This window comes from Haplochromis burtoni, unplaced genomic scaffold (genome assembly GCF_018398535.1).
Source record: "Haplochromis burtoni strain Fernald_Lab_line unplaced genomic scaffold, NCSU_Asbu1 Contig_19, whole genome shotgun sequence".
In the NCBI taxonomy this organism is placed as follows: Eukaryota; Metazoa; Chordata; class Actinopteri; order Cichliformes; family Cichlidae; genus Haplochromis; species Haplochromis burtoni.
The window spans coordinates 1,655,144-1,671,432 of record NW_024582380.1 but is presented as its reverse complement, the minus strand read 5'-3'; the positions used below and the strand labels follow the sequence as shown (position 1 = coordinate 1,671,432).

The window sequence follows — 16,289 nt, the reverse complement described above, 5'->3', positions numbered from 1 at the left end:
CAAGAACTGTAATAACGTGCTTGCAATAACTGGTAATGACTCTTTCACATCACTGTGGAGGAATTTTGGCCCATTCTTCTTTGCAAAATTGTTTTAATCCAGCCACAGGGGAGGGTTTCAAGCATGGATGGTCATGCCAAAGCATCTCAATCAGGCTGAAGTGATTAGGCCACTCCACAACCTTAATTTTTGTGTTTTCAGAAGTGGACCTGCTGGTGTGTTTTTGAATCATTGTCCTGGTGCATAGCTTAAGTGCTATTGAGCTTCAAGGCATGAACTGCTGGCCAGACATTCTCCTTCAGGATTTTCTGGTAGAGAGAAGAATTTATGGTTTCATCAATTACGGCAGGTCATTCAGGTCCTGAAGCAGCAAAGGTAAATGGCCTGTATTTGTATAGCGCTTTACTAGTCCCTAAGGACCCCAAAGCGCTTTACACATCCAGTCATCCACCCATTCACACACACATTCACACACTGGTGATGGCAGCTACATTGTAGCCACAGCCACCCTGGGGCGCACTGACAGAGGCGAGGCTGCCGGACACTGGCGCCACCGGGCCCTCTGACCATCACCAGTAGGCAACGGGTGAAGTGTCTTGCCCGAGGACACAACGACTGAGACTGTCCGAGCCGGGGCTCAAACCGGCAACCTTCCGATTACAAGGCGAACTCCCAACTCTTGAGCCACGATCGCAAAGCAGCTCCAGACCATCACACTACCACCACCATGTTTGACTGTTGGTACGATTTCCTTGTTAGCTCCTTGCCAGATGCAATGGGGTCAAACTTTCCAAAAAGTTCCGCTTTTGAAGATATTTCCCAGTTTTATGGATCATCAAGATGGTTTCTGGCAAATGCAACAGAAGATTTTGTGATCTTTTTGGTCAGCAGTGGTTTTCGCCTTGAACATTTTGCCGAGCCTCTTTCTTATTGTTGAATCATGAATGCTGACCTTAACTGAGACGAGTGAGGCCTGCAGTTCTTGTTGATGTTGTTCTGGGTTCTGTTGTGACCTCCTGGATGAGCCGCTAATGCATCCATCCTTGGAGTAATTTTGGTAGGCCAGTCACTCCTGGGAAGGTTCACCACTGTCACCGCTTTCTGAATATTAGTTCTCACCATGGTTCGCTGGAGTCCCAAAGCCTTAGAAATGGCTTTGTAATTACTTTTTCACACAGGGCCAGGTAGACTGGCATAGCTTTTTTCCCTTAATGAATGAAATCACCATTTAAAAACTCGGGATTTACTCAGGTTTTCTTAGTAAAATATTAAAATGTGCTTGACGATCTCATCTATGTAAATGTGATAAATATACAAAAGAATAAACTGAAGTTCCAGCATTTTGTGAACAAAACTAATAGTTTTCAAACAGGGAGGTGTAGAACGGTGTGTGACTAACCAATTTTCTCATCCTCCTGCACCATCTTCCTCTCCTCGGCGAAGGCCCTGAGCCAGCGGATCTTCTCCTCTGGCTTCTTGGCCAGGAAGATGTGGATCTCCTCGCTGTCTTTGTTGCACAATTTAAAGGCATTCTTCACACTAACGTTGAAGTCTTCGTCACGCCCGTCTATAGTGTCCCGCACCTCGTAGCGATCCATGTCAATGCGGCCCTTATAGTACAGGATGTCCCGGCGTATCAGATCCTGGTGAAGAGCAGATAGATTTTTGTCATTGTGTGTGTGCTGAATCTTAGAGGAGCCGACAAACACGGTATCTCGAGAGTCTGCCTTACGTGACACCTTTCACTCACACGCTGCAGAAAACAGCCCTATTTTTCAGTTCTTTGCCTAATATCACAAAAAAGGACGCATGGCACTAGATTATCAGATACACACTAAAACCAGACGAATGACTGTAAAATGACACCGCCATGAATCGAATATTTGTATAGCAGGGGTCTCAAACTCATCTAACATCACAGGGTGCATCCAGTGTAATTTCATATTAAATGGGCCACATCAGTGAAGGTGCCTAATAACGCCTGATAACAGTGCCTAGTAACTTTTTTTTAAAAATGTCCATTTACTAAGCACATGAAGACGTTCAACTACAAATGTAATTCCTGAGCTATCTTAAGATGAAAAAGCTTAATTTTAGCAATATCTTTGTTTTTTCGCATGAAAAGAACATTTTATTAAATCAGATATGTTTCAGGACGGCCCATTGGGTTTACACTGTAAAGGAAATAAAGAAATAAAAGAACCTGAAATTTAAAAAATACATCTCATGTGAATTCATAGAAAATACCTTTTTTTTTTTTTTTACTGTGTAAAACTGAAAATTCTGTTGTAAATTGTGAAAAGGGCTTTTTTTGGTGTATGTCAGGTCATGGAATATGTCCTTTTTAGTAAGAAGAAATTTCAGTTAAAGGTTCAAAATTTAGTTCTGAAATTTCAACTTTCTGTCTATTAATTTCTGAGCAACATGATTTTTGAGTACCTGAGCCCAACACACCAGCAGCTATAAAACACATACTGCAAAAGACACAAACACAACTAATGAATGAGTATTGACTGACATTGTTATTGCTTTGCATTTCAGCTCTCCACGCGCGCACACAGCACAATAACTGTAACCCTTCTAACTTTCATCATTTGCAGGAACAAGATGGCCACATGAAAAATTCTTCGCCGCGACCCCTCCCTCAGGAGGAAATGAACATCCCGTTACGCTGCGAGGTCGACGAAGGTACAAAGAAAGGATCGGGCGTCTTTTAATAAGCATGCAGAGGCAAATGTGCATCTTTGTGCTGATAAGGAAGAGATGAGAGGAAAAGAAGGCAGGCAACATGTAATGTGCTCCTCACGCATCCCGAGGGCTCTTAGGAGCCGATACATATGTAGCACTGAGGATGCTGGATAAGCAAGAATAAAAACAAAGACTGGAATTTATAATGTAGAATGACTCGGAGCAGATTTTTGTTAGTGGACCAGAACAGCAGGCACACAGAGAGGTCTGAGGACACACCTGAGTTCATTTCTGGTGCCATAGATGTTCAAATGTGACAAGTCAGGGGAGGGCGTGTGTGTGCGTGGAAAGACAATATAACTCCAAGTCTTTGTTTTTTGTTTTGTGTGTGTGTTTGTCTGTGTAGTGATAAAACTATTGTTCCTCTGCTTCCACACGTGTGTGTTCGTGATGTAGTTTTTCAGCCTCTGTGTGCGTTTGTGTCTAAGTGTCTGCCTGCATTTGTGTCTGTATCTCTGTGCGTGTATTGAGTCAATCCAGGCGTGAACATTCGTCTGACAGGCGAGCACAGCCTTGGTGCATTAGAGCCTAAACTACCAAAGCTCCATTTTGTGAAAGGCACTGAGGATTTGAACGCATCTTCAGCGAGGGCTGGTGCGTCTCATGCAGCATTATATAATCTGTTTTCAGGTTGTAAGAATTCACATTGTCTTCAAGCGTCTCTGTCACCAGCCATGTGATCTTGCAACTTCCAAGAACACGAGTGGAGGGAGGCTACATTTTAGCTTCCAAGCATGTTTTCACTCAATAAAGTCTTTAAATAAAGGGAAGACGTTGAAGAGAGACACAGCCTTACCTTCTTACAGAGGACCAGCTGGTGATCAAAGAGGAAGAAGACTCGCTGTTGGCTGCGTCCATACGGCTGATAGATCCATGACAACTCCCCAGTGTAGATGAGCTCTGAGCTCCTGTCCAATATATCATCCCCCTAGACATAAACACAACAGTTAAAGAGTTAACGAATGAAAAGAATACTCCTGCTACAGCAAAAATTTATTTACTCATCACCGTTAGTCGCACTCAGCCTGTGGAAACAGTTACATAATATATTTTGTGGTTCACAAAGAAGTCTTGGAAATTAAACCTGATAATGTCATAATCATGTCATCAGGGATAAATCGGAATTATGGAACGTTTTTTACAGGCTGAAACATCTAAATGTCTCTCCAGGTTAGGAAGGGGGAGTGCTTGAAACCAACCAATCTTGAAACCAACTAGTAAATAAAATAAAATCTTATTACAAGCTGCCCAACTTTGCAAAGTGCAGTAGTAAACTGCTGGATTAATCCTTTGGAAATCAGGCAACACACAGTTACGTCCTGCTCTGAAAATCAAGGTGTCTTTTTCAGTTTTTAAACACTCGCTTTCCTGCTGTGTGTGTTTCAATCCTAGCTCATCTGTTTTTTGGTATGTTAGTAAAAAAGCACTCGTCGGCCTACAGGCATTTAAAAAGAGACTAAGACAGTCACATCATTTAAACATAAGATGGCGGTCCAGAGTGTTCAGCTGGCAACGCAAGTCAAAACAAACTACCTTATTTATGTTATTTACATTACTGCAGTCATTACTTTGTAGGCCAGCGTGAGAGTCTCTGCCTTATTAGTCTCCTCTGCTTTGTGTTTCACCGTGTCTCGACTATGTGTGTAACAATGAAAAAGGAGCAGAGGAAAGATGTTACTCAACTTCAAGTCAAGCCACTACGTTACTGTAAGTATAACTAAAACTTCCCAACAGGAGTTCATCTGTCGACTAAAATGCACCAGGATGCCTTGAAGTAGTTATAAAGACATTATTTTGTTTATTATTTCTTTATTATTTAACACTTTTTTGCAAAGAAATAAAAAAATTACCGGCACAAGTAAATGTTTTTATATCCAGTCTCATACACAGATTAAATACAAAGGACACATCTGAAATGCAGCAGGAGACTATAACGTAACCTTTGGATTTTATTTTTTGCGTTTTTGCTCATTTTCTTCTGCTTGTTTATTAAAGAGAGAGCATAAATATATTATGATATATTCTTATTGTTATTGTTGTATGTTACTGTTTTTGTTGGTGATAAAATAAAAAGTATGCTCTGAGTAAGTGTGTGTCGCAGTGTGAATTTCTGCAAGTGAAACTACTACCATCAGAGTAAATTAATTATTATCAACGAGCAGCACTGTTGCCCCCAGGAAGGCCTGCGCTTGATTCACAGAGTTTCTTGAAAAGAGTCTGCAGATCAAATCATCTGCATTCATTTGTTTCCCTTTCTCAAACAAACACTTTCTCACACACGTCAGTCTCGAGCACGTTAACGGGCAATTTAACCGCTTTAATCTCTCTGTGTCGCTGTTCTTAACATTTTTTCTCCAGTTTGACACCTCATAGTTAACACTAAACGTCTGAAAATGCCGCCAAAATATCTCAGTATTTTAAACTCACTCAACCCGAATCTGCCATGAAAAAATTAGAGAAAAGCCCACAGGGAAAAGCAGCGGCGGGGGAGCTTACTGTAGCATATCACAACCATTCAATGTAATTTACATTGCTACTACGGGCTGCTGGCCATGGCTGGATTTCTTTTATTGCCCTTTGTGCAAAGACCCTTTCTGGTGGTAAAATGAAAACAAAGGCATAGGTGTTGCTGATGGACCCTTTTCTTTAGTCTGAGATGCTTTGGGTGTAAATGCTGTCTACGCCCCACATTTTAGGAATTAATGGCACCATTTGGGAAAACATAAAAACATAAACATTAAGCTTTTGTTCAGTACAGTACGGTACATTCATACACATACCTCCCAGTCCAGAACCGAGGCTTGCCACTGGGCGATCTTGTCAATATTCTCCAGCCGTCTCTTCCTCTCGTTGATTTGCTGGGTGACGTTCCGCATTACTGCCAGCGCTGCTGCCACGTATCGATAGTCACTACAGACACAGTGCACACATAATTACTCTTGGGTGTTTAAGAGGGTTGTAGCTCTTGGTGGTTGGCCACTCAAAGGCATGTAATGTTGTAGTAGTTAATGATACAGAGTAGCCTATTAAAGAGCGGGGTTATAAACTCAAGTAACAGTAGTAAATCTGCTGGAACACACTCAAAAAAAGGGAAAAAAGACACTGCTATTTAATTTTAATCAGCCACTTTCTCTATTCACAGTTAACTCCGGCTGCGTCTTTGCTAACTGAGCTGGATTTATCCCTCTGGCTTAGATGTGCTGCAGATCCAATCCTCACTTTGGAAGATAATATGTGTGTGTGTGTGCTTGTGTGACAGAGAGAGTCCTATATCTGGCAGATTCTCCACTGCTCCTAACAGTCAAACACTGCGATCTGGCAGGCCTCGCTGGCAGAGCTGGCACCTGTCCCTCTCTGGCTGAGAACGCGTGGTTTGTGAATGACCTGGAGCTGGCTGAGACATGCTGAATCACTTACACCATGTTTCCGTGGGTTTGCACGCATGAGTTTGCACATCTGGATGCGCACATATGCGTTTAATGCATGAAAGCTCATCAGCAAATGTTTAGATTACATACTCTGCTTCTGTGCTGCAAAAACATAGATTGTTGTGTGTGTGCCAACACCCGAAGAAAATAATCCTCAATTCATATTTAACCTGTTATCTCTCTCTCTCTACATATATATATACACACATATATATAGCAAAGTTATTTGATGTATATATATATATATATATATATATATATGTGTGTGTGTGGAATGGAATACTGTATATATGAACAGTGGAATTTAGTATTTTCAAGACAACTTAGAGTTCGTAATGAGATGTTTTCTTCAAAAAAAAAAAGGAAAAAAAAAAGAGAGTACAAAACAACATTTGCTTCAGTTCATGCATGGATAATTACCGCTTCAGTGGTTTAAACCCAACACCTGCAACAGCTGCATTGCAACACAATGCATCTGGAACAAAATGATGCATCAGTAATGACTTCACTTTTAGAAGCAAATGCATTTCTATGAAAGGGCAACAAATGAAACAGCTGAAAAGTTATTTGTGGCCTCGGCGTACTGTACCTGTGCTCCTGTGCGGTGTATTTAAGAAGCTCGGCCAACTGGAGTGGATATTTGCAGATTTTCTGGACGGGCGTGAGCAAGAAGCCATCTATGGCGATGTCGATCATTTGCTGGAGGAGGCGACAGGCTTCGAAGAAGTGCTGGTACCTGCCATCCCTCATCAGTTTGCTCAGCTCCATACAGGCATCCAAGTGGTTGTTACAGTATTCTGAATAAATCCAGAAACCGTCTTGCTGTAGTGCAAAGGAGTAGAGATGGACATAGTCAGGATAATTAAAAAGAAAAATCATATAAATAGGGGAGTGATTATGGTTTCTAAAACATTAATTTCTTCTTATCTTAGGATGCTGTTAGCTGGTTAATTAGCTCCACAATTTAAATATTATCTCAAGATAACGAGACGAGATAAAAGAAAAATCTATTCTCTTCTTCTTCTTCTTTCATTTTTGGTCGAAGTTTGTCTAAAATATACTCACGTGTTCTAAAAAGCACGGCCCGATTTCAGAGAGGTGCGGCTCCTCTGTGTTGTACTGTTTCTCCAAATCTCTGACAAAACCCATCTGAAAGCGGTAGATGTCCTCGATGTTTCCAAAGATGACCTTCAACTGGTCGTCGTTAAACATGTCCACGCGCTTCCTGCACTGGCGCAAGTAGCCCTGCAAACAACACCGGTTACAGCTACAGTGAGGCTTTGACAGATGATCCTGTTCAGATGAGCACAAACATTTTTCAAAATGAGTATCAGGTCTCGAACTGTGCCATGGCTGCTTGTAGTTAATTAAATGCCCTGAAGCTTTGGCACTTTGGGAACAGATCTGATATAAGATAGCCAGACTTCTTCCTGCTGTCATTGTGAAATATGCATGCTAATCCTTTTTGTTTTGTTTCTTAAAGTCAGGCTCAGTTCAAATATGCATAATCACAACAGGGACTTCACATTATTGTATCTGAGAAATGTGACATTTCAACGATCAAGTCATTTACTGGTGATGAATTAAAACATCTGAGAAACATAAAAAACATTACAGGCATCCAATAAATAATTTTTTAAATAACAAAAAAAATCTTAGCATCATTTTGAATTCAGCAGTGCAAAATTTCTTCTTCTTTGTAACTTTTCTAAAACACCGAAGCAACTTACTTTAATGAACTGACCGGCTTTTTAAATCCAGAATATTCTACATCTGTATTTTTGATTGCTTGGTCTGGTTTTTAGCTCTTCAACTTCAGTTTTTATTATTTAAAAGTGAGCTTGTTCAAATCTGTTCCTCAGCTCAGAAAATCCTTTGCCCGTGCATGTCCTTGAATATTTGGAAGATCAAAGTTGCTTACATTAGCAAGACGTGCAGAGGTAAAATCCACGCTTTATTGCAACTATTCTTAAACAAGATGCTTACCTAGATATGATCTGGAATACAAACATGTATAGAGCAGTTTAGGGAAAGATGATTGGAAAATATGTGATGGAAATCGTCTAAGTTCAAAACTGTTTATTCTAGCATAGAGCACTCCTGTGTGCTGTGCATTACGGCCAAACATCTCCACTTTGGTCTTGTCTGTTCAAAGGACATTGTTGCAGAGGTCTTGCTGTTTTTTCAGATGCTTATCAAAACATAAGCATGTTCTTTTTAAAGAGAAGAGGCTTTCTCCTGGCAAAGGTTGCAAACAAGCCATACCTGTTCAGTCTTTCTTTGATTGCACTGTCATGAACTTTAAACATGCTAACTGAGGGCTGCAGAGTCTGAGATGTAGCGTTGGGGTTTTTACGAGCATCACGCAGTCTGATGATGGAGTGAATATGCTGGGACGTGTACTCCTGGGAAGATTGCGGGATTGTGTGAGCACACACCTGAACAGCAAAGTGCCAAAACGTCTTCTTTTAGGTGCTCACACTTGCTGATGGTTAATCAGTCAAGTGCCTTTTATCATTAGTGTGGTGGCCAGTAAATAACAGTGATTGTCACTTAGATTAGTGAGTTAGATACCACTGTTTAAAGACCAGACACATGCCAGGGAAAAGCAGGCTGTATGTAGTGTATGTTGTAAAGACATTTAAATCAAAGGATGCAGCATATAGAGGCAAAATTGTACTAGCTCCAAATATTTTAGAAATTAAGTTATTAATATATTCAAATGTTACAATGTGTGCACTTTATAGAGGATACATGCCTGTTTATTATTTATTAGACTGAGATTCCTGGCTTGGGAGCATTTTTAAAGAGCTGCAATTCTAATAATATAAAAATGGCCAGGGTTTTGTTTATTTTTATTAGGTGTGAATTTTAGCTTGTCACTTCAGGATGATTCATAATATAATGACAAATTTGGTCTGGACTGCTGGGACCACTGTGTACAGCTGACATATTGCGGTTTTGCATTTAGCTAAAGAAGCATTATTTTTGGCCTGTTTAGCAAACGAGAAAGAAAAAAAATGCCTGGAATAAAAGTGTGAATGTGGGAGTGTTACGAATTTATGCAAGATACTAGATGCGTAGCATCAAAAAGACTGCTGCTTTTTAATTAATTCAGCTTCATACCATATAGTTTATAACCTGCCCTGCTCTTACTTGACATATTAAAGCAAAGCCGGGAACAGCAGTGTATATAGATGTGTGATTTATGAATGTGTGCCGATGTTTAGTACCTCACAGATGTCCTTGAGGTGTTTGATATAATGTCTCTCTGTGCTCATAATCTCATTTATAACGTTAGCCCTCATCTGGTCTCGGTTTTGGAGGGGTGAGCCCAGACATAAGCAGTCATTGGTTGGATCCAGGTGCCCGTTCTGTACCTCGCTGGTTCCTTCAGCTGGCTCTGCTCCGCCGTCTTCCTGGTTCACCCACAGCTGAGGACAAATACATTCATGCACACACAAGAGCCACATGCATTCGAATGAGTAAAGAGCTTTCTTAAAGGTTGGGTGGGGAAAAAAGGGATTAGACAACATATTTATATATAATGATTATTGTTAGTATTAACAAGTAATATTAGCTCTCCTAATGTGTTACCAGTCACACATGAAAGCATACACACCCAAACATCCCACACATAAACACAGCGCTTCATTAAGAGGTCCTCTGGTAGTTTAGACAGTGAGTCGCTCTCCAGCATGTCAAAAAACACACTGCCAAACACTCCAGAGTATAAAAAAGCCTCTCTCAGAGACCGAGCACATATTCTGAGGGCATTTAATGCGTGACTCAAAATCTGCCCCCTACACATATGCATGCATATACGCTCAAATACCACCTCGTGATTTCACCGACACTCACGCACACACATAGAAATCCACACACATCGTGTATTCCACTCTCGCTCATAGAAAGGGCCAAGTGAGCGTGTTTTCAGATGCCCAGCAGCCAACACCTGATGACACACAGTTTGCCAAGAGAACATCAAAGAACCGACGGGTAGAATGTCAAACACAAGATGAGGAATGTAGCGCCACAGACAAGCAGAGTGACGGGTGGTAGAGCACTGACTGCAGACGAGAACTAGTAGCACAGCATTAAGACTGAGAAATAGTCAGAGTCAATAGTAAATAGAGTACTGAAGAGAATGATCCATAATTGAACTATAAAAAAAAACCATGAGTAATTTTTCCCAAATCCATCTAATTCTACGTGAATACATCTGTACAATTTTTTTAGAATGGCCCTTTAAGGAGACATTTCACATTAGCTTTACTTTTGACTCATCAGTTCTGCCTCTCTATCGAGCCCGTTGAGGAATGATGTGATAACGTTAATGTTTGGTAATGTCGAGGGCACGTTGCGTGGACAGACTGGAGCGGGCGGGTGGGCGGGCAGGCTGGATGGGTAGATGAAGCTGGGGAAAAAAACGCACCTTTGACGTGGTGTTTTGGAACCGTGGAGTTGCTATGGGGTTGATATAGAAAACCTGTTTTGTTTGGGGCTGAGGAGGGTGGGGTTCCACCTTGGAAAGAGAGAATGACAGAACAGAAAGATACTTTTTGGTTGACAGTCAGTCAGCCTGTCTGCCCTGCCCTCTCAGGAGTGAATATGGAAGGGTGGACAGGTGGGAATGACCATGGAAAGTGTCTGGGTGGGTGCTCTGCTGTGGGATCCCTTCAACTGCAGCAAAGATGCTAATTCTTCCTTCCTTCATAAAGACGCTAAACCATATCAGGAATGTTCAACGATATATTCTACTTTGCATCATAAATTGTGTCTAATTAAAATATTTTTTATTATTATATGCCTTGGACTAAGACTTTAGGCGGGGAGCCTTCCGCTTTCATCCAAAGAAATTTCAAAAACATATCGCAGAGTTAAACTATGAATATACATCTTCCTGTACAGTCACGCTTCACCATTCCAAGAGAAGTGCAATTACAGAAAGCAGAAGTAAAAGTAGTAGGGAAAGGCATTCAGCGGCAGCGTGCAGTTTTTGGATTCAGCTGAACTAAGACATGGGTGCTATTACATAATCATGATGTAATGCGAGGATGTTGTAAATTTAATTGGATTTCAAGGATAGAAGTTGAAGGTGATGCTACGCTAAAAAAAAAAAAAAAAAGAGGGGGCTCATCAGCATCTTTGTTTTCTTGTCCCTGAACATCCGATAAAGGCACCTCGCTAGCTGTTTTCTCCTCTCTTCAGTGTTATGTATTATTAAAATAAAGCAGCACTTAACAGTGGAACTGTGGAAGAAGCATATTAATGTGTGTGCTTTGTGAAAGTGTGTTTGTGTAAGGCGGAATAATTGTGCATGTGTACCTTCCAGTATGTTTATTTATCAGCTCGGGTGCATATGTTCATGTGCCTCCATTTGTGTACGTGTGTGGGTGTCTGTTGTGTCTGTGGTCGCTGGCCAGCCATGGCTGCAGCTAACTCACCCGTACAAAGCTGGCAGGGAACCATCCTTCCTCCTCATCAATCTGGCCCCACCACCAGTCCTTGTTGGAGGCGTCCAGCACCTTGATGACGTCACCGGCCTTAAACGCCAACTCCCGGTCCGCCATGGTCACATGGTCCCATACCGCCTCAGCGTTGACGATTGAACCTCCACTTATCAACTGTAGGAATTGGAAGGAGAGACAAGAAATACCTTATGTATTATTCTGATCACGTGAAGCTGTGAAGCAGGAGTAAACACTAAACATTGATCAACAGGACACAATCCAACGTGATCCAAAACGGTAAGTGAATCAAATCTGAAACTGAATGCAGTACAGTAATATGCCAGATTTTGGCTCCAGTATGTGTGAGTCCTTGTTGTTAAACCCACTCAGATTTCTAATGGAGTTAAACATAGGCCCTCAAAGCCAGGGCCCGCTAGCAGCTCGGGGACTGCACAGCAAATAGAACGGCACAATAGCCAACACAGATCATAGTACAACACAACAATAAAACAACGATACAAAAAAGGCAGAGCCGTTAGTGGGGAAACATTCTGTGTTCAGTGGCACAGCACCAGTCTCCACACAGGGACGGTAATTGGCCCATTATGACATTAGAATAATTACATGTGTTAATGTAATATAAATGCTAAGGAGCAAACAAATGTGAAGGGATAATCTCCTTTCCTTCATGCTGTCACTGGGGCTTGTTATTTTATCTGCAGCAGTCTTCTACCAAACATGAAAGGATGACTCATCAAATCTTTTCTATTGACTTTAAAATCATGAATAAATAATGTGGACATTATGCGACACTAAAAATAAAGATTGAATTTGTGCAACGTACATGAGCAAAGTTATTTGATGTGCATCAATTAGAGATTGTAAGGTGATCAGTATTCTTTAAGGGGAACCGAAGAAGCTAAAGGTTGTTCTCATTAAAAGACATGTTCTTTAGTGCCTGAAATCATCAATCTAAAGCGTCACCATCTGTCACACTGATCACTTAGCTCTGTTACCTTGTGAAGCACAACCCCATGCATGCGTGTAGTCCCACGTTTTTACTCTGTATGCATGAAACCTGTGTATGCATCCGTGGAACAAATCCAACTGTTTGTCCCAATTGTTCTCTCCCCAGTAGTGTTCATCAGCATTCTCCAGTCCGGAGCTTAACCACGCATCCAGTCCCTGGGGCTGTGGGCAGAGCAGCCAGCGCTAACCAACCCTGACAAGGGATGCTGTGGCTCTAGGTAAGGACTTATCAAAGGCCTGCAGAAATAGCTGTCACAGGGATGGCTACAAAATTAGTTCCTTACTTCTCTTAAGGCCTTTGCATAATCCTATTGAGCTACTTTCATTTTATACGTTTAGCTAATTGTTTTTTTTCTCTTTAATTATCTAAGATTATTTTGTCTATTGTAAAAGACAAAAATGACCCTCCTACCTCTACCTCAGTCTAGCACAAAATTGCTTTTCTACCTTCCTGCCGATGCAGTGAGTTTGCAGTGTGTCTATAAGAAACAACACAGTGTGTGCATGTGTCAAACTCAGAAGCTACATGGGCCCTCCAACCTGTAGACAAGACCACCACCCTGATGGATTACTGAGACAGCTACAGGGGCTATAAGCCAATCAGGGCAGAGAAGTGAATACAGGGAGGGACGGACTTCCATGCCTGGAAGTGAAAGAACAGCCGTCGTCATGGTGACAGATGAGGATGCTTCACTGATATTGACAAGATGATGGGATGAGGCAAGGACATTTCAGGGTGCACCACAATATTTCCACATTTAGGCGCGTGTGCGTGTGTGAGAGAGTAGTCACACACAAAGAGTGACCACCGAATAACTGCAGTGTCACTCAGCTATTAAATATTAAAATCAATCACAAACTGCAATTTCAAATTAAATCTAAAAATGCAAAGGAAAACAGCACGGGCCTCTGCAGACAGTTCGGAGATCAAAGATGTTTAGCCAGGCATCACTTTGGACAGGTAGCTGGGGTAACAATAGCTGTAGCCTATATCTCAAAGCGCTCCACTTCAGGAAGAGAGGAGGGTTACCGCAAAAACATGTGTCACGCTGCCATGGAAACAGGATCAATAAGTAGTGCTCAAAAACATTAAAAAATCATTGCTGGTTCAGGAAAGGGAATTTAAATGATCTATTAGGGAAAAAACACCTGAAGGAATAACTAGTGGAAGCCAAATCAGCTCCACTTGACTTACACCATAAAAAGAAGCCCATAGAAGAGATGAGCCTTGGCACTGAGGTCAGCCTTGCTTCTTGCCCTCCCACCCCCTCGTCGTCCTCCAGCACCACTCCATTTTCAGCCCCATTCACTACAAGTGCAATCTCTCTTGTCCCCATCAATCTGCTGTAATACGGGCAACAGACAGAAAGAGCAAAGGAAAGAGGGATGGAGATCCATTCACAGTGTTCCTCCCTCCTCAGTTCTTTCCGTTTATCCCTCCATCTCTCTAATGAGATCAGTACTGCCCTCTCCAATATATTGCATCCTTTTTTCCCTCTACATGTCTGAATAAATTAAAAGCATTACATAATCAATCTTCCCCCGTTCCCGCCTAAGCACGGCCCCATACCTAGCTGGATAATACAGTAAACACACAGAGCCAAGCACAGAGAGGGCTTGCTCATCATACTCATCATTACATGTGTGTCTATCAGCTGTCATGACCTATGTCATCATTATGGGCACACTGCAGTTCCTACATGAAAGATCAGAGGGCTAAGCAGATATCTCTGAACCGCAAAACCTGTATTTGGGTCAATGCAAATGAATGCAGAGGAATCTTTCCCTTTATATAGGCGTTTGTGACAGTGCTTTCTGTTACATGTCAGAGCACAGACATGGAGCCTGACACGGAAATGTGTACGAATAGAAAGCAGATTCACTTGCTTATATCATCTTTGCAGCGCAACACATCAGCATTCACTGCACTGGTAAAGCCACTGCATTCCAACATCCTCCTCTGTATCCAACCTTAGCACAGCTGCACCAAAGTACCAATAGCATCCCTGAACAAGCACGCATACACACACACATACGCCTTTAGCCAACCTTACCATGTTTGTGGCATGTAACTGTTCGGAGAGTGTATGCATGGAGAAGTCCGGTTCATACGATCATGATAATCGAACCCCTGTTTTGGAATAGGTGACGGTCCTCCGCGAGAGCCTGAGCCGTAAAGTAACAAGGTAGTGTATTCCAATGCACCGAGTGAGTCTCGCGGTCCGTCCTCCCTGTGTCTGCCAACCCTGTTATGTAATACACTTATACCCCGAGTCTGGGAGCCAATCAAAGATGCTCTGCTTAAAACCGGTGAGAAATGCACACACATCCTCACACACGCCGCTGTCCCACTCGCGCACACCATCTGCACATTGACACTTCTGACTGCACAGCATTTAACAGAACTCTATTAGAAGGCACCTGCCCTGGTGGAATTACAAACGTGTGAACGCTCGGGATGTGCGCAGGACGCAGACTGAAAAGGCACAGCACATAACACCCACTCGAGACTACCTCTCACCCACATCGCTTAACATGCTCGCATACTTACATGTGAGCAACACATCTGTAATTAGCACTCCGTTTGTTGGCCATGTGACCCGTAACCACTGCGGTGCACGTTACGATCTTGTGACGTTGTGACGATTTGCATGCTTACAGTCCTGCGAGGGTCTCCGAAAGGGGGATGCTGTTTATGCGTTTGTACCAGCCACAGAGATGAAAACACCAGCCCTCATGCAACAGCATGTGATGGAGGTATCTGTGTTCATAATACACATCTCACAGCACCTGCAGTCCAACATTTATCACTTAACTGCACACGCACAGAAAACACACAGCACTTAGCAGTGAGTGTGAGGAAGCACATACAGTATCTTCAGAAAACCTGGTGAGTCTAACATCCCTATTAATAGGACTGTCATGGACAGCTCTGGGATAGGGCTTTCAGAATATCTATTTCAGACGTTCATTCAACATTCATGACACCTGCCTCCAATCCTTTATTAGACTATGGCGATGCACTTGGAAGGGAATGGAAGGAAAAAGACTTTTTTTTGTCATCTCCAGCTGACAAGCCTTTTCACTTGGACTGCATTGCATCTGAAAGAAATATATAATGATGCATTTTTTATTAGTCACCATTTAGTGCCTGGGTGACATAACGTGTGGGCTTCAGAAACAGGTGCTACAAGTGCAAGAGAGAAAACAGGGCACAATATGGGGGGGGGCTGTGAAATGGGAGCTCAGTTTAGCTGAATCTAAAATGGGGGAAACCTGGAGTGATGAGGCCCTGCTTTATTAGGCCTACCCTGCCATGCTGTTGGTTACTGTTCAGCTGAGACTACAATGATGCTCTAGAGTGTGTGATCAGCAGCACAAACCTCTCACTTGCACCGCTATTTGCTACAAATATCACACTGACTTGTGGGGAGATATCACAGCACAGCTATTAGCTGCCATATTGTGGATGAGGCTACAGTGGATCACAAAAGGGAGGAAAAAAAACAAGTCCTTATGCAGCAGTAGGACGTTGTTAGAATAATTTTTAAAAAACACCGTCACATTCATTTCCCATCTAAAAGTCATATTATTATAGAATAAAATTCATCAATGCGCATAATCCACAATA

At 42.1% G+C, this 16,289-nt stretch overlaps 1 protein-coding gene across 12 annotated transcripts in view; it reads right to left on the bottom strand.

Annotated features, from left to right (window-relative positions):
- Positions 1–16,289, bottom strand: part of LOC102309359 (rho guanine nucleotide exchange factor 9) — a 46,533-nt gene that overhangs the window by 8,751 nt on the left and 21,493 nt on the right. For 9 of the 12 annotated variants that reach the window (XM_005916502.3, XM_042218462.1, XM_042218464.1 and 6 more), the window contains 8 exons: positions 11,624–11,803; positions 10,612–10,701; positions 9,410–9,610; positions 7,242–7,421; positions 6,766–6,998; positions 5,529–5,658; positions 3,545–3,676; positions 1,400–1,643 (listed from right to left, as the gene is read on the bottom strand). In XM_005916502.3, coding sequence (XP_005916564.1) covers positions 1,400–1,643; positions 3,545–3,676; positions 5,529–5,658; positions 6,766–6,998; positions 7,242–7,421; positions 9,410–9,610; positions 10,612–10,701; positions 11,624–11,803 — 1,390 coding nt within the window. Of the gene's footprint in view, positions 1–1,399; positions 1,644–3,544; positions 3,677–5,528; positions 5,659–6,765; positions 6,999–7,241; positions 7,422–9,409; positions 9,611–10,611; positions 10,702–11,623; positions 11,804–14,712; positions 15,778–16,289 lie in introns of those variants that run through there. The other 3 variants (XM_005916503.3, XM_005916508.2, XM_042218467.1) reach the window with 2 other exon arrangements.